General features: G+C 33.4%; 1 protein-coding gene across 9 annotated transcripts in view; it reads left to right on the plus strand.

Annotated features, from left to right (window-relative positions):
* Positions 1–16,944, plus strand: part of LOC128240559 (uncharacterized) — a 140,577-nt gene that overhangs the window by 88,489 nt on the left and 35,144 nt on the right. For all 9 annotated transcript variants that reach the window (XM_052957229.1, XM_052957233.1, XM_052957230.1 and 6 more), the window contains 6 exons: positions 204–1,183; positions 1,629–1,727; positions 2,172–2,298; positions 6,422–6,577; positions 8,121–8,342; positions 13,549–14,205. In XM_052957229.1, the coding sequence (XP_052813189.1) occupies positions 204–1,183; positions 1,629–1,727; positions 2,172–2,298; positions 6,422–6,577; positions 8,121–8,342; positions 13,549–14,205 (2,241 nt within the window). The remainder of the gene's footprint in view (positions 1–203; positions 1,184–1,628; positions 1,728–2,171; positions 2,299–6,421; positions 6,578–8,120; positions 8,343–13,548; positions 14,206–16,944) is intronic.

Here is a 16,944-nt window from a genome sequence, read left to right on the forward strand (position 1 = left end):
GAAAATCCCTTCCCTCAAACTTTTTAGGGAACAAAATCTGTGCCAGGGCAGATATGGGAGAAAATGTTCACAAATGTGCCAACATTGTGTGTGTACATTTATTTTTAAGTTCGTATAATTTTTCATAATTGTCAATAACTATCTGAAATAATTTTATATATCCGAGTTGAACAATTAAATAATCAAGAATGATACTATTCCAGGTTCAGCCCTGAACCAGACGAGAGACGTCGTCTGCCTGCAACACCCGTTAGCCAAGAACAACAAGATGATAAACCCTCCCCTGAACTCGCCAAAGTTCTAAACAAGCGGAGCGAGATTGTCACTAAGCAACAAGAAGCCAGTGAAGATGTGGATCGTCGTAAAATCCACGATGGTCGAGTTGAGCATGCTGATCGATTTTCTGCCGCACGTGATGATGAAGTGATCGCGGATAAGGAAGTTTTACAAATGTTACGAAATCGGAGAAAAGAAACAGATTCTAGTTTGTCTGTCTCTGACAGTGATTCAAAGTCTCACACAGATACAAATAAATCAGCTAAACAGTCTAAAAGTGTTTTGAATAAGACTGAGGCAATTTCAGATATCTCTAAAACCCCAAAAAGTGCCATATCTCGAAGACTAAATTCACAATCATCTGAGGAAAGACAGAAATATAGATCTGAAAAACTTAAAACTGCCGTCACGGGTGCCAAATATTCAGAAAAATCTCAAGTGCCCAGACTTGATCTCACTTCGATTGACACAAGTCTAAATGTGCTTAAAACTGTTACTGATGACTTAGAAGCAAGGGATGAGGTAAAGGCTAAGACTTCTGTGCAAGGTGGAAAATTTACATCAGAATTATCTCATATTAATGTCACATCTCCGACACAAGTTGTGCAATTTATCAAATCTGTAGAAAAAGACAACCAAGATTCATCTGTGAATACATCTGAACCAAGTAAAGGTAATGATACGGAAAAGATTGAAGTGTTCAGTGTTCCAAAACAAGAAATAATAGTTAAATCCTCTAGTATAGAAGTTGAGAGTAAGAATACTGCCAATCAACAAAGGGGCGCAATCAATATTAATAATAAGTCGGAAATAATGCGGAAAATCTCGACAAGGGACAGAACTCCTGAGAGACAAGTGCAGAAAAGGACGGGACCGATGAAAGTTATGTCTCCTTTAAATACAGAGGGTAAGTTGTATTTTCTTTAAAAGATATAAAAATATTTGATTGCAAAAACATGTTGATTCACAGTCATTGAAATTGAAGGTTTTTGAATTAACAGGCCCAAAATCTTACAGTACTACATGGATAAAAGAAATCAACACCCCCCCACTATAGAAAATTCAGATTTTGAGCGAGCTCAGTAAAGATATACCAATGCAGGGCTTGAAAATTTGTTTTTATTTTGAGTCAGTATGAAAAGAAATCATGAAAAGGAATTGAAACCATAGACAGAGAATTTCACAGTGTTCATATTAAAGCTGAAAATATGATGCCTGTAAAGATAACTAGAAATATTTAGTTCAATAAACAATCAATGACATAATTGAAAACATGCTTAAACAGTAACCGGAACAATTAAAATTGCATTTTGTGATCGCAAGTTATGATAGAGCTCTTATTATTAATGCAGGAACAAAAACGGGCCTCACAAGAACTGAATCGATGGGCCGCACCGAGTCAGAAAGACCGAAAGGAATATTGAAACGAACGCCATCTCTGAAGACAACAGGTAATGCTGGACTTTTCTTAAAGATTTGCACAATCTATCGTACTGTTGTATAGATCTGAATCTAAGATAAAGAAAAGGTCACTTGGTGTTCATCAACTATAATGATTCCAACTCTAACAACACCAGCCAGCCCCTGTAGTATTAGTATATAATTTTTTTGAACCAAAAACAAGGCAAATCCGATGTATGTTCAACTACCAATATTGACGACGTAAAGACTGATAATTTGGATCAGTGTTTCGTATCATTAAAAATTTAGAAAAGAAAAACTTAATATATGAATTGTTCAAAGTTTGCAATTATAGATGTCACAGGCTCAGATAAGTATGTTGCAAGTCAAGTGATCAAACCCCAGACCCCCTGCTTTCATTTCTTTTCCCCATATAATATTCTTTTGGTATAATTTGAATGGAATTTACTTGATGGTGTCACTTTATGTCACAGGCTCCATGCACGTGGATCCTGAACTGGCGGAGGTGTTGCGATCTCGTCGAGAGCAACAGGAGGGTGTGGCAGAAGAAGACGATGACGGATTGAAACTCACTGCTGAGGAAGAGATTCGCAAGGCTAGGTAGGCTACAGTATACTATTATCATTATTAGATACATGAAGGTAACGTTGTACTACTTCGCTAGTTCTTTTATCAGAACTAGTTACAGGTTTGTTGCCTATATTTAAACACATTGTCAAGTGGATCTTCCATCTTCTCCCAGTTAAGGTTGGTTATGTACCATTTACAGAACCCTCGGATCTTTGAAGTTTACCTAAGGTCAGTCCCCTGTTAAAAAGGCTACTGTACACTTTACAAAAGAACTTGACTAAGTTTAGTCCTCTGTTTTATAGGCTACAGTACACTTTAAAGAAGGATCTTGACTAAGTTCAGTCCCTTGTTCGAACCCGCGTCGCCAAAATTGAAGTCCAGTGTCTTACTCACTGCGCTACAAAGGCTTATTCTAATCGGGTGAAATAATTAAGCTATACACCTACCTCGGTAATATCATGTGATAACACCGACTAGCCAATCACGCATGAGGAATGAATTCTACCTGGTAGACATACCCAGTAATCTTTTTTAATGGAAAAATACGAAATAACTGCTAAACTTAAATAAATTGTAAACTATGTGGTACTTCAGTTAGTAAGTTCCAATGCATTGTACACATCGATGCCAAGTTTATGTTAGTTTTCAACAATTTTTTTCGCTGTTTTATCATACGTGAGACAGCCCCTTTAAAAAAGGAACATGAGTTCATTCCCTTGTTCAATATGCTAAAGTACATTTTTTTCAGGGAAGTTTACTGAAGTTCATCTAGTGTGCACTTTAACTTAATTCAGTTGTAAAACAAAGTTAATAAAAGTGATTATTCAGGGGTAGACATATAAAAGGGTTAAAATGTTCATTTTATTCTCACGAGTGTACCAAAGTTTTTTTGGCATTTTCTCTGATATATCAATTAGTGATAAGTTACCTCTTATCTCGTTTTGCAATAAAATCACTCAAAACCTATGTTATTCTTCCACCTTGAAACATAGGCTAGCTATTCTGTTGCCAGGAATACAAACATGTCTTTCAGTGGGTTACACAAAAACAGAAGTTATTTACATAGTTTGCATGTGGGAAAGTTGATCAAAATACTCTTATTTCACTGGGGTGTATTAATTTTATTGTTTTGCTCAGAATGTTTCTGATTACTTCAAAAGTTCTCAGAAATGTTTTCTGTTTTAAGTTTCTCATAAAAATCCTACCCTTAATAATATTATTTTATATTTAATTTATCATTGCAATTTTTGGAATGCGTGGGAGAATTTTTTTCTCAAAATGGAATAATTTCAAAATATATCTAAGGGAGGTAACTACAAATAATGTTTCTAATGATTGTACAATACAATTACCTCCCTTGTATGTACCGAAAATATTACAGGTGCAAATGATTATCAAGGGAATTTCTCTCTGGTGCACAGTGCAATAATCATTGTACATCTGATGTCTGGATTAGTAATTATTACAAATTAGGAGCATCAGGGATAAATATCATCTGGTACAGATATTTCTAATTAATTAATTTAGTTGATGCAACAAAAATGTAACTTTCATTTTCTCTGATGGAATAACTTTGTTAATGCAAATAAATCATTGATAATATATAATTGAAATTTTTTTTTTAAATAAAACCATTCCGATCTGTTTCATAAAAAAAAAAAAACCTTGATGATCTGATAACTTTTCTGAAAATTGAAATTTTATTCAATCTTGAATTGGCTGTGAGCAAAACAAATTATGATGTTTTATCAAAATTTTGTGGCAAATTAAGAGAAATAATTGTTTATGTTCTCAAGAAAATTACATATGTCTTTTATTATTTTACTTGGCAAGTTTATTTTGTGAGTTTATTGTCTGAAATTAATTTATAAGAATATGCACAAAATGATGTTTAACAAATAACATACATTGATTTTATTATCTGACATAAGGGAATGTACATAATGACTACAGTATGTAATGTATACCATACTGTAGCCTCTATTTTATATATTATGTCACAAAAACATGCTCTCTCATAAGTTATTGTGCTTTGTTTGGGGCAATTATTGTCTATTCCCTTCAAAATATATTACACATGCTTTTTGTTTAAAAGCCATTTATATATCTGGCTGTGCTTATCATAAGTTAACAGAGAGAAAACTAAAGCTTGCCGACTTTTATGTTCATAAAAAAAACACCTTTGGATTGTGTGGAAACATTTTGAACAATTGAGACCATTATATTGGACCTGAGTGTTGTCAGCGATGATGTTGTGATGGTGACAGCGATGATGCTGATAGCTAACCAGTGGTCGAAATTAACACAAGCCCACAAGCCCTGCGCTGGCAAAATGTCTTCCGGGCTTGCTCAAATTCTGAATTTTATATAGCAGGGCCTGTTAAAAAATTTGAAGCCAAGCAATAGTATAAGAATTCGGGCTTGTTCATCCAAAAGTCTAATTTTGATGACTGGCTAACAGGTACAGATGACCTAAGAAATGGTGTTTTCCCAAAGGGCAAATCAAGTCAATGTCACTTCTGTCAGTACCTCTACCAAGAGTGAGTTTATGGAGCTTCAAGCACTAATTAAGGGAAGCAATTAACTTGTTGCCAAAAAAGAGAACAAGGTCATGTCATTTCTGTGAGCACAAGATGGAAACACTGTTGCCATTATAATGGAACCGCTGTGGCATCTCAGAGATTGTCTGCATGTTACCTGGGTTTAAACATTGGATGATAACAATATTTCTCAGGCACACAGAGAGAAACTTCCTGCCAAAATATCAGAAGTCGTGTATATTGCCACATGTGTGTTCATTTTCTGAGACTTGGGTATATATATAGTTTCGTGTGAGTGTTGCTTGTTGATATATGTATGTGGGTGTGATTGTATATGGTTGGAGATACATTGGTTATCATGCAGGAATAAGTTGTAGAAGTATTATTATTTCCTGCATTGAACTGTTGCAACTTTTGTGGTATTATATGAAGTGATAAGATTTCTTGAGGTATGATTTTGATATGAGTTTATCAAGTTTTGATTAACAGGTGTTTTTAAGAAATCTAAACTAGATGGAAGGGTGTTGAAATGTATGGGTGTTTGTGATAAATTTATTATGTTTTGTTGGTTTCTGTTTGTTTTTTGGACATAAGATAAACTGTTTAATGTTTACAGAATAGAAAATTAGGAGAAGTGATTTTGTGCAGCCTGGAATATCATTGTTGGCTGATGCTGTTGGCTGATAGAATTATGGTTATCTTGGCAATGTTTCATATGTACATGGTTGTTAAGGTATATGAATATTGCATATTGTGTCAACAGATTTTGTAATTTTGGTCTGGATTGACCGATTATCATTTGATAGTGAAATGTGTTTGCGGTGGCATAATGGTTAAGGTGTCCATGGGTTCAAGTCCGTTCAGTGTCAGTTCTCTTGGCGTTTAGCTTTAAAGATATCGGAAACACAATTTATATACATAAGGTTGCCTCCAGGTGAGCCTGTGTGAATTTGGTATTAATTTGAAAATGTTTTGTGCACACAAAAATAGATAAAAACAACGTAAAATAATGTAACAAACAACTTTTATTTGGCCTTTAATGATTGCAAAATACCTCATTTATGTCTAATTTCAGTTGAAAAGAAAGAGAAATGTACAAACGATGATAACATAATATATGATGTAATTTTTGTTATTATTTGGTTAAAATTTTACATATAAGAATCTAGCAAGCAATGTCCTTTTAAATGATACGAAAAGTGTAAGGGGTGACGAGGCATATTATTTTTACATGAGTGACCAGAGAACTAGCTTATTTAGTTTAAACATTATTCATTTTACAGCGATTGTTTATTATGGTTATAATCACTTTCATTGGCATGATGTTGCGTGAGAGTGTGGTCTTTTGTTGTGGGGAAAACTGGAGAAAATTCACTTGTTCGGCTTGATGACCACTAATAAAACTCACATGCGCCCATACTGGGAATCGAACCCTAGTTACCTTGGTGAGAAGCGATTGCACTTACCACTGATTATTTATGGGTTTGATATCTTAAAATAAACGTAGAAGGTGGAAAAGCGGACTGAACTGGCTTTCCAGAAGTGAAGTATATTGCTACAAAACTATTCAACAGCATCCATTCTTATGAATTATCTCCCTTTTGACTTTTCAGAGAAGAGGCACAAGATGCTGAGTCTACGCCGGAGCGAGAGTTGTCAGTGGCAGAGCGCGTGTTTCAGATGCACAACAAGATAGAAGAGGTTCGATCGTGTCCGATAACTCCTAGAGCATTTTCTGGTTTCTCGACCCCGAAGGCTCTACTGCAGCGGTAAAATGGGAGATCATATACACAATAATGGCTAGAATAAGCAATATAAGATAAGCCTTCTGAATTAAAAAAGTCATCTTTTCAGCTTGTCTGTCTCTAAAAGATAAAAAATAACATACACTTGAAACCTGTTGGCTCGATATCGTTTGGCTCGATTTCCCCATTGGCTCAAACTTGACTAAAGAACTGATTTCGTTGTAAGCATTCCTGCTTGGCTCAATATTTGCGAGGGTCAAAGTATTTTGGCTGGTCTCTGGAATATCGTGCCAATAGGTTTGGACTGTATTTTTTTTTTCTCTGAGAGACAGACAGCTTATTGCCTTTGTTTAATTGACTTCCCCATTGGTAAAGGAGTCCGCATTGTTGTTCAAAAACTGTTACCTTTGGCCTTAACTAAAAGAACTGATAACTTATTTAGTTGAAATTAAGTATGAGACATAAAATACACACATGTATGGATAGATCCATAACTCTGACCTAAGTAATTGTTGAATTATGCCCCTTTATCAACAAAGGAAAAACAGAGGAGCGATGGCGTTCACTCTGGTGCTCTCTTGTTAGTTTTGTGAGCATATTAAAGCTGCACTATCACACATTGACAGTTTTGTCATTTTCTAGTTTTTGTCTCAGAATCAGCCGGTTTTATCAATGGTATCAATACCTTCAGTCCTGTCATATCAGATAACACGCTAAAGAACAGATCTCAATTGTTTGGAAAACTGCCAAAAACTCATTTTTCTTAAAGCTTTAGTAACGCTGTTAGCCATAAAATATCATTTTTCGAACATGAATATGCAAAACTGCAATCTGATATTTTGTCAGCAATCTAGTATTACTGGTTTCCAGACATTTACCCCAAAACTGGCTCATTTTCAGACAAGAAATAAAAAAAGTTGTTAATACTGTCAATCTGTAAGAGTGCAGCCTTAAAGCTTTTGTAAGCTTATTTTAATTCAAATCCACACTATAAAGCACTATACATTCTTCTGGTGGCTCAAGATATTTCTCACTTCAGTGTTTATGGTCAGTCGACCTCACAAAACTTTTGAAACAAGTTGATCCATCAATATTTTTATTTGCATTTTGTTTTATGGCTGCTATATTTCACCTTTATCTCTGAATTATAAATATTGAAGATAGTTCTTCCAAGCCCTTCAATAGTTTTTGTTTTAACTGTAATCTTAGAGGATGACATTTAATAAAAAAAAGGTGTAACAATTTTTGTATGAATATGAACTATGTTTGGATGTTTGAAAAAAATGACTTAAGTATATTATATGCATATACTTTAACAAGGAAATGTGGGTATTTTAAATGGTCATTTTGTTATTATTACTATATAATATTAGTTTTAGTATAAAAAAAATTGCATGTGAAATAGATTCTGTCTTGAAAGGGAAAACTACTTTCTACTATTGACAGAAAATAACAAAGTTTAAGTAGACAATTTATAAAAAGAGAGAATAGAGTGTTTTATAACATATAAAAGAAATTGTATTATTTTTTCTATTAGTCTATCAAAAATGTAAATGTTCTTTTTCAGATCAGGAACCATAACTCCTAAAAACCAGTCAAGTATTGACGAGGAAAACCAGAACAAGTCGAGTTTGTCCGGTCCCCAGCTTATCGAGCGGTTATCCAGTCTTGAGGGGCGACAGTCTGACCTTGCGGAGAAAAGGTCACGATTTCAGCAGCGACGTCGTCGTGACGATTGTAGAACACGAACACAGCCTGTCACGCTTCAGGAGATTCAGATTTGTGACAGGTAACCAATCATTTGCTTGAATCATCGAGTTTCCCAATGTGTCAATGTTGCATATTGTCATGGGTTTGTTGTTTATCATCATTGCTGTTGCTGGAATCATAGTCATCATGGGCACCTGTGTGCTAATACTGCATTGATAGTCCTAATTTTTTCTTTCTAAATTATTCAAATATGGTGCATACTGATTAACATTATCACAAAACAATCATTCTTTAACATTATAAACTACTCTGGTTTGAAAATGTGTAGAGTAGTTCCCCTTGGTCAGTGGAGAAGCAATTTCACTAAGAGGCCTTCTGGTTAAAACAATTCAATTATATTTAATTTCTAATAAAGATAAAAGATTAAGTGTATGTGATGGTACAGAGCCAAGTACCCTGTATATATTAGAAAAAACTTTCCCTACCATACATCCTGTTCTTGGGAGAAAAAAACAAGATAAAAGAAACAGCCTTTAATTGCAAAATTAACCAAAAAATAAACAAACAGTCCTTAATTGCAAATTAACAAAAAAAATAAACAAACAGTGTTAAATTGCAAAATTAAGAAAAAAATTAACAAACAGTCGTTAATTGCAATATTAACGCCAAAAATCAAATAAACTCCTTTTAATTGCAAAATTAACAAACAAAAAATTCAAAAGGGGAAATTTCATGTAAACTTAAATTATATTGATATTACTGGGTACTAAATGGTCAATATTATTCCCAATACGAAAAAGGGGAAAATATCAATAACAGAAATGAGGAAAGCTTAAATTTAATGTTTTGAATAGGGATAAAATTCTGTTTGCTTCTCCTTATAAATATGAAAGTATTATAATCTTCTTTAAGGTGAAAAGTTTAAGGTAAAAAATGACAGTATTTTACCAAACTTGCTTGTGTAACATTTACGCCCTAAATTGCTGTAAAAATGACAGTTGTAAGTCTACATGAATAGATTTTAGTAGGTCGTTAGGGTAATAAACTTGTTAACCACTGCAACCTGTCGGGATAACAAGATTTTCTAACCACCTAATATAAAAACATATTTGAAGTGAAAATTATTTGGTGTTATTTTGTGATGTGGTATAAATAAAAATTCATGGATTTTAAAATCTTAAATCATACCAGAACTGTAAAAACAGAAACATTTTTGTGAAATGAAAGAAAAAAAAGAATTGAAATTTATTTTGAAATCGGGATTATTATCAGAAATAAAGATGTTAGATATTCAAGTGGGATGGCTAACTGATATATATATATATATATATATATATATATATATATATATATATATATATATATATATATATATATATATATATATATATGTAATATGAATACCTTATAAATAACTTTGTCTGAACATTAAAAAAAGAAAGGTTACAAAAAAAAGTCATGGTTAAATCAGCATTTCTGAGAGATACGTGTAACAAGAGATGATAAAAAGTGAAAAATAATTCAGAACAGGATCTTTAAAATATTCTTTGTAACAAGTCACTCCTAATATGATATATAATATAATAGCTTGCATGACTTGTGGTTAAAATAACAGCTGACGGTTGACAATTTAATTTGGCCAACTGACATAGCCAGTAGGGATGTCAAATGCTGACAATTCAAAAGTTTATATTCTGTTACGAACAACAAGTAGTTAAATACCACCACTACAAACGGAAGATGTCCTTCAACTGTTGGTGTGAGAAATAACGAGGATGTTTTTGCGTTACATGGACATTTGTATATCTGTAGGAGTGAGTCATTGTTATTACTGATGGTCAAGTGAACGTGACTTAAAACATTTCATAATTGAAGAAAAACATTTATAGAGAGTTAGGGTAACCTTATATTGTGTGAAAGTTTACATTTAAAATTGTCAGTGTTCGATATAAATGTAAAATGACAGTGTGAAAAAAAATGAAAAGAAAAGTGGAATACTTGCCAAAATTTTGTTTAGGAATGTTCGCCACTGGTTATTTGATATGCTTTACAACATTTTAAGACAAATTTCAAATGGTTGACTATTTGACAAGCTGTTTAATACCAATTTTGAGAAATAAGTTTTTAACTTAGTGTTCAGCACAAAATGCCTCACGAATGCCTTTTTAATAGCCAGTGTGCATACATGTGTGCAAGCTTCTAAATAACTTACTTAATAAAACCAATTAATAACAAAATGCAAGTTTGGCAGTTGTTTTTCGTAAGACTCACTGGCTTTCTAAACAATTAATTTGTTTCTGTAAGAGGCTTTCTAAACAATTAAAAGTGAATCCTACCAGGGATCGGATTGGTTGAAGCATGAGCTTGAATACTAAACAATAACTTTTGAGCATCACAGTGATAAAATAAGATTTTTGCAAGGTCAGGGGACTTAACTATTGCAATTCAGAATCTAAAAAAAATTGGTCTGTTTTATTTAAGAGTAAATCATAATGGAAGGAAAAGTTTTAGTTATGAAGTCGCTAAAAATGGTGAAATTGGGAGTTTACCATTGTTACAAAGGACTAGCGTATCTTATAAGACTGATTGTTTGGTTATTAGTGACTATTTTGTGGTGGCTTTGGAGTTTCATTCGATATATAATACCATGGATTATATTTGTGATGTAAGTATTATAAATATAATAATTAATTTTTTTTTTATATTTGTTTTTTTTTCAAATATTGTGACTATAAAACAATACCAGTAAGAGTGTTTCAATACCTCACATGTTCAGCAGTTATGACAAAACATGAAAGAAATACGTAATACAGCAGCCTTGCCCTGTTTCCAGACTTGAGTAGAATGACGCAGCCTTATATAAGTAAGCTTAGCTATTTTTTAGGGGTTATTACCCAGCTAGCTCAGTTGGCTAAGATGATTCATATGGCTTAAAGGTCGATGTGACTTTACTGCCAAACGTGACTGTCACAGCGGCAAGACACTAACGCATCACAAGAAGAGAGGGTTACAAGGATGTTAAACATAAAAAGAGATAAAGTTCTTAGATATTGGACTGAATGCTTCAATATAACCAGGAACTTTTATGAAACAATGTAATCTTTAGGGTTAAGCCTATTCAGTGATTTTTTTTGGTGCAATTTACTGCTTTTTAAAGGCTGTTTCCCCTTGCAAAAAAATGCCCTAATTTTTTCCCAATTTCATAAAAGCAGATTATGTTAGTGAATAAAAAAGCAATGAATTTCTTGAAAAATAAACAAAATCTTGACGAGACTTACTCTTTCACATCATAATGTATGCATAAGAAGGTAAAACCATGTATATTTGCCATTATGTTTGCTATTTTGATCTTATTTTGTATTTTTTCCGATCTGGACCTTTTTCCCAATTTACAAGGCACAGGCGGTATAAATATTTCTAAAAAAAAATCACTTTACGAGGATCCTGTTATGGACAGAATATTGAAGGACACTGGATGAGAGACACTTAAAGTTGTTAAACAATATAGACCGACCACACAATGCACAGTGTATCTAATAGTATATTAATATTTAATGTTATCGCCTTCGAGCTGTCAGTAAAAAGCAGGAGTTGAAAAGAGGATTTGAAGAGTTTACTAGTGGTTTGAACTTACTTTAAGCTCTCAACCTCACACTTAAGTCTTTTCCCAACATTTTTATGTAGCTATTTAAGTTCCTAAATTAAAAATAAGCCTTAGTAAGAAAACCTATCTAGCTTATAATTCAGAAAAAACAAACAAACCCTCGAAAAAAACAACTGGGAAAACCCCCAAATACTAAATGAGTGACATCCTATATGTAGAATATAGACACCAGGGGTGCGTTTCAATAAAGATTTTTATAGTAAGTTGAAATTATCTTAGTGTCATAGTTCCATTATTTTATTACATATTTGAGTGAATTAAACTCGAGTCAGCATTGAAAATGAACACCAAATTGAGTAAATAAAAATAATTGATGTACATGTATTGTTAATCTTTATACAGGTTTAAGAGAATTGAAGTTACGACTAAAATCCTTTATTGAAACAGCCCCCAGAGCCTCTTAAGTCCATTTTGGAGTATCTCAATAGCTAGATAGATTTCCACTGCAAAATGAGTTCAAATAAAACTTGTACCTAAGTGTGTTGATCCTGGTTATCACACAGAATGCATCATATCTGATATCAAATGCCAAGAAAACAAGTACAAAGTATGAAGCATGTTGTTCGCACTTGTGTTCTGATGTCAGAAACTCTATTTAAAGAAAAGTTAAGATATTTGGCAAGATCATTGGTCATACAAAATGTGCTGTTTCTTTGATCGGGAAGCCTAAAAACTTTCTGTCCACATAGAAACAATTTGGTATGGTCGTAGGTGTTGCAAAATATATTCCTGTACATTTTTACTGTACACCATGCAATATATCTTGGGGCTCAAAAAACGACAACATTTGGTTCTGGTTACCCAACCCTACCTAAGTAATAGGGGCTGACACTTCCTAATTATAGTCTGTTGGTAACAAAATAAAATTAAGTAAATAAATCAAAATGTTTTTATTTTTTTTTAAGTGTGTGCTGTAATATGTAGTTTAAACCCTTTCAAGATTCATTCTGAATTTTTTTTTAACATCATTCTCCAATGATGACAATTGCGTTCCAATATAAAGCCTAATAATAAAAAATAGACAGCGGCCTACCTGGTTACCCTACCTGTTTTTGAAAAGGAGGTAACCCTAACCAAACCCTGTATTGTATTTGTCCTTATACTAAAAGACAGGTAATATTAATGCTCTTGATAACTTTCCAAACATTTTGCAATATCAATATAGTGCTGTTTGTCTGGAAGAGATAGCATTATTTTCTTGCTTTCTTGCAAAAGGTAATACTCATACCTTGAGTCCTGGTGTTGGTTTAATCAGCATGTTTTATGGTGCATGATTGAGAAACAACCATTAATGTGTATCAATATGCTTTGTAACTAGGAAATGAGAAATATATGTTTTGCACATGAAACTTGTACAAGAATTCTCAGAATCTGATGTTTCCAGTAAAATGTTATTTATTCTAATTTATAAGTCAGCGGATTCTTCTCGGATAATTAATTGTGACAGTAATTGTCTGAATCCAACCTTGGACAGTTTGTTGATAAGATTTTCTTAAAACTCACTTTATTTACTGAATTTAATCAATATCCTTCAAATGTCAGGTTTTTTACAATGCCTTGGTAACATAGCCAATAAAATCATGTAAATAAACCGCCAAAAAACAATTTTATCTATTTTCAGCCTAGAAACAGTCATAAAGTTCCGATCAGAAGTAATACAAAAGTCTTCGATCAACGTCTTTGAATCTCTCCAACACCCAGAGAGCAAAGCTGTTCCATTGAAAAAGACAGAGTTTCCACAACACGTTCCACCTCGCGATCGCCGAAGCCGAAATCAGCGACACAAGACACTTCCTGTTACTGCTGCGGAACTCGGGGCCATCCCTGAGGGTCAAGTTTCGGAGACGATGAATTCATTGAAGAAAAAGTTTGAAAATTTCGGAGCAGGTAGAGACTCCAAAGCAGATTCGGGAATTTTAAGCGGTTCCGAGGTCGATCATTTGGAACGTGAAAGTGAAAGTTGGCGTAGTCTTAGCGTTGAGGAAAATATTGGTGAAGATGACCCGGTTAAACTTAGTGTTTCTGCTAAGGCTTCATTGTTTCATACTAAGATCGAGGAATCGGTTAAAAAACCTTCAGCAAGCGGTGCTAAGAGATATATCGATCGTAAAAAGCGGGAAAGATCTCGAACATTGCCGATTACAGAGGACGAGGTCAAACTTGCAGCGGAAATTGCAGATAATGAAGAAAAGGAAGAGCAAGAAAAGAAGGCAGCGGAATCAGGAATTGTTGCCTTGGCAACAGAAGAAGGCAATGAGCAAACAGATGAGCTTGTGAGGTAATACATTGATAGATTTTGCTCCAGTACAAAATCAATCTATATCTGTCATAAAACGGCATTAATGTAGTAATGGCAGAGGCGTTTAATCATTTCAGTTCATGCAACATTAAGTTAAAAGGGACCTTTTGCAATTGATTTTTTTCTGAAATTGGTATTAAATTGATTTATTAAAGCATGAGTTTTAAGCTATATTGTACTTTGGATATATATAGATAATAATTCCCAATATTTGTAATTAGTGAAAAAATATATTATAAACGCCACTGTGCAAATCCTAGTCTATCATAAATAAACACTTGCATTATCATTCTATAACCTAATAAATTTTGGAAAATATCAGATTACGTCAGATTTTGTTGATATAGCCTCACCTTATATATGGGTTAAAGTTGTTGGAGTAATTTGACCGCCATATAACTGGGAAGGTAATTTAACGTCCTTACATCGGAATAGTTATCTTGACATTGTCATATTTACATGTAGAATAGGGAAAGTTTTTCTGCCTTTGTACTCATAAGTTAGTATTTATGCAAAAATGATGTCACTGCTATGTTTTCATTGTTATGTTAGGCCATTAATGCGTTTTCTCAACTTGATATTTTTCTGTATATTTCATTGTTTATTGTTACATAGATTTATCTTTTTAGATGTTTCATATGACTTAAATCTTTTGTGATAAATGGGGAATGTAATTATATAGCTATGAGGGATGATATGATATAGTTGTTGATTTATTTTGAAGACTTTGCACTAGATTTATAACACCGTAAGTAACTGAAATTAGCTATCATACAATCTTGGTTATGTAATAAAGTTAGTGGAGTGTTTGTTTTCCATAAGAGTTACTAAATTTGGACATAATTATGGACTTATAAATATTAAAACATTTCGGTGAAAGGGAGTAAAATATAGATTCATTGTTGGATATATTTATTGCTTTGTTAAGTAAGTTAGAACTTTATTTATGAAAAATGAGCTTTTGAATTTAACCTACATTTACAGCCAACGAATTACCTAATAGCCTTCATAAAGTATTAGCTTAATCATAAAGAATATGCGTTTGACATGATGTCATTATTTGGTTTTCCGCCTACTGAAAACACTGGATATATATAATCTTTGTCAGTTGCAACATTTTTTATAAAATCTGAATGACTAAGAAGGGCATTTTGGCTATGCTTGTTCAGCCCTATTTTAAGATGTTGTAACTTTTACTTAGAATAAATAGACTAGTTATAATTGAATTATTTATCGTACTGTTTAAAAAGTTGACACATTTATTATTAATCCATTTAAAAAAACAAATCTTAACAATTATAATTTATAAATCTAATCCATTTAAAAAACATTTTTTTTATCTTAACAATTATTGTTTATAAATCTAATCCATTTAAAAAACAAATCTTCACAATTATTATTTATAAATCAAGTTCAAATTTACGCATAATTTCTCACATATATATGCTATGCTGCACATTTGCAAGAATTAAAATGAAAAGCAAAAATAATGAAAGTCTATAATACCGTCTGTTTGTATAGAAATTCAATAATGACTAAATCATTTTAGATACCTGTTGAAAATTAACGATGACCTTTTGAATCATGTCCTTTACTATGGTCAGTCAAGTCAGTAATTGATGTGACCTTTAAGAAAAGAAATTTAGTACTCCTTAACATGAATCTTGGGCCAGAAATAAATAAATGGTTTGGTTAGGGTTACTGAATCGTTTTAAAAACAGGTAGGGGAGGTAGGCTTCGTCCTTTATTTTTTTTGTGTCGCCTGAAAAGACGACATATAGGGGTTACTATTGTCGGCGGCGGCGGTGGCGGCGGCGGCGGTGGCGGCGGCGGCGGCGGCGGCGGTGGCGGCGGCGGCGGTGGCGGCGGCGGCGGTGTCCGCGTCCCATTTTCGCTTGTCCGGGGTATATCTCCTAAACTATTAGTGGTATCAACTTGAAACTTCATATGTAGTTAGATCTAATTGAGGGCAAGTGCAGTGCACAAGAATTGTTACTCTTGCTTTCTTAGTTTTAAAGTTATTGCCCTTTGTTATTTTTCATGCTTAAAGTTTTGTCCGGGGCATATCTTGTAGAATATAAGAGTTATCAACTTAAAACTTCATATGTAGATAGATCTCATGGAGGGCAAGTGCAGTGCACAATAACAGTAACTCTTGCTTTCTTAGTTTTAAAATTATTGCCCTTTGTTAATTTTCATGCTTAAAGTTTTGTCCGGGGCATATCTTGAAGAATATAAGAGGTATTAACTTGAAACTTCATAGCTAGATATATCTCATTGAGGGCAAGTGCAGTGCACAATAACAGTAACTCTTGCTTTCTTAGTTTTAAAGTTATTGCCCTTTGTTAATTTTCATGCTTAAAGTTTTGTCCGGGGCATATCTTGAAGAATATAAGAGGTATCAACTTGAAACTTCATAGCTAGATAGATCTCATTGAGGGCAAGTGCAGTGCACAAGAACCGTTACTCTTGCTGCCATATTTTTAGAGTTATTGCCCTTTGTTAATTTTCTTGCTTAGGTTTTGTCCGTGGCATATCTCGTAAACTATAGGAGGTTTCAACCTGAAACTTATTCCGTAGGTATATCTGATTGAGGGTTCAAATGCCACCTACACTTTCAAGTTAAATGGCAACATCATTGTCTATAAATGAATAAAATGCCAATCTAACAGCTATAATGTCGACAGTAAATAATTCGTCAGGCGACACATCCGACTC

The sequence above is a fragment of the Mya arenaria genome, chromosome 7 (genome assembly GCF_026914265.1).
Source record: "Mya arenaria isolate MELC-2E11 chromosome 7, ASM2691426v1".
Taxonomy (NCBI): domain Eukaryota; kingdom Metazoa; phylum Mollusca; class Bivalvia; order Myida; family Myidae; genus Mya; species Mya arenaria.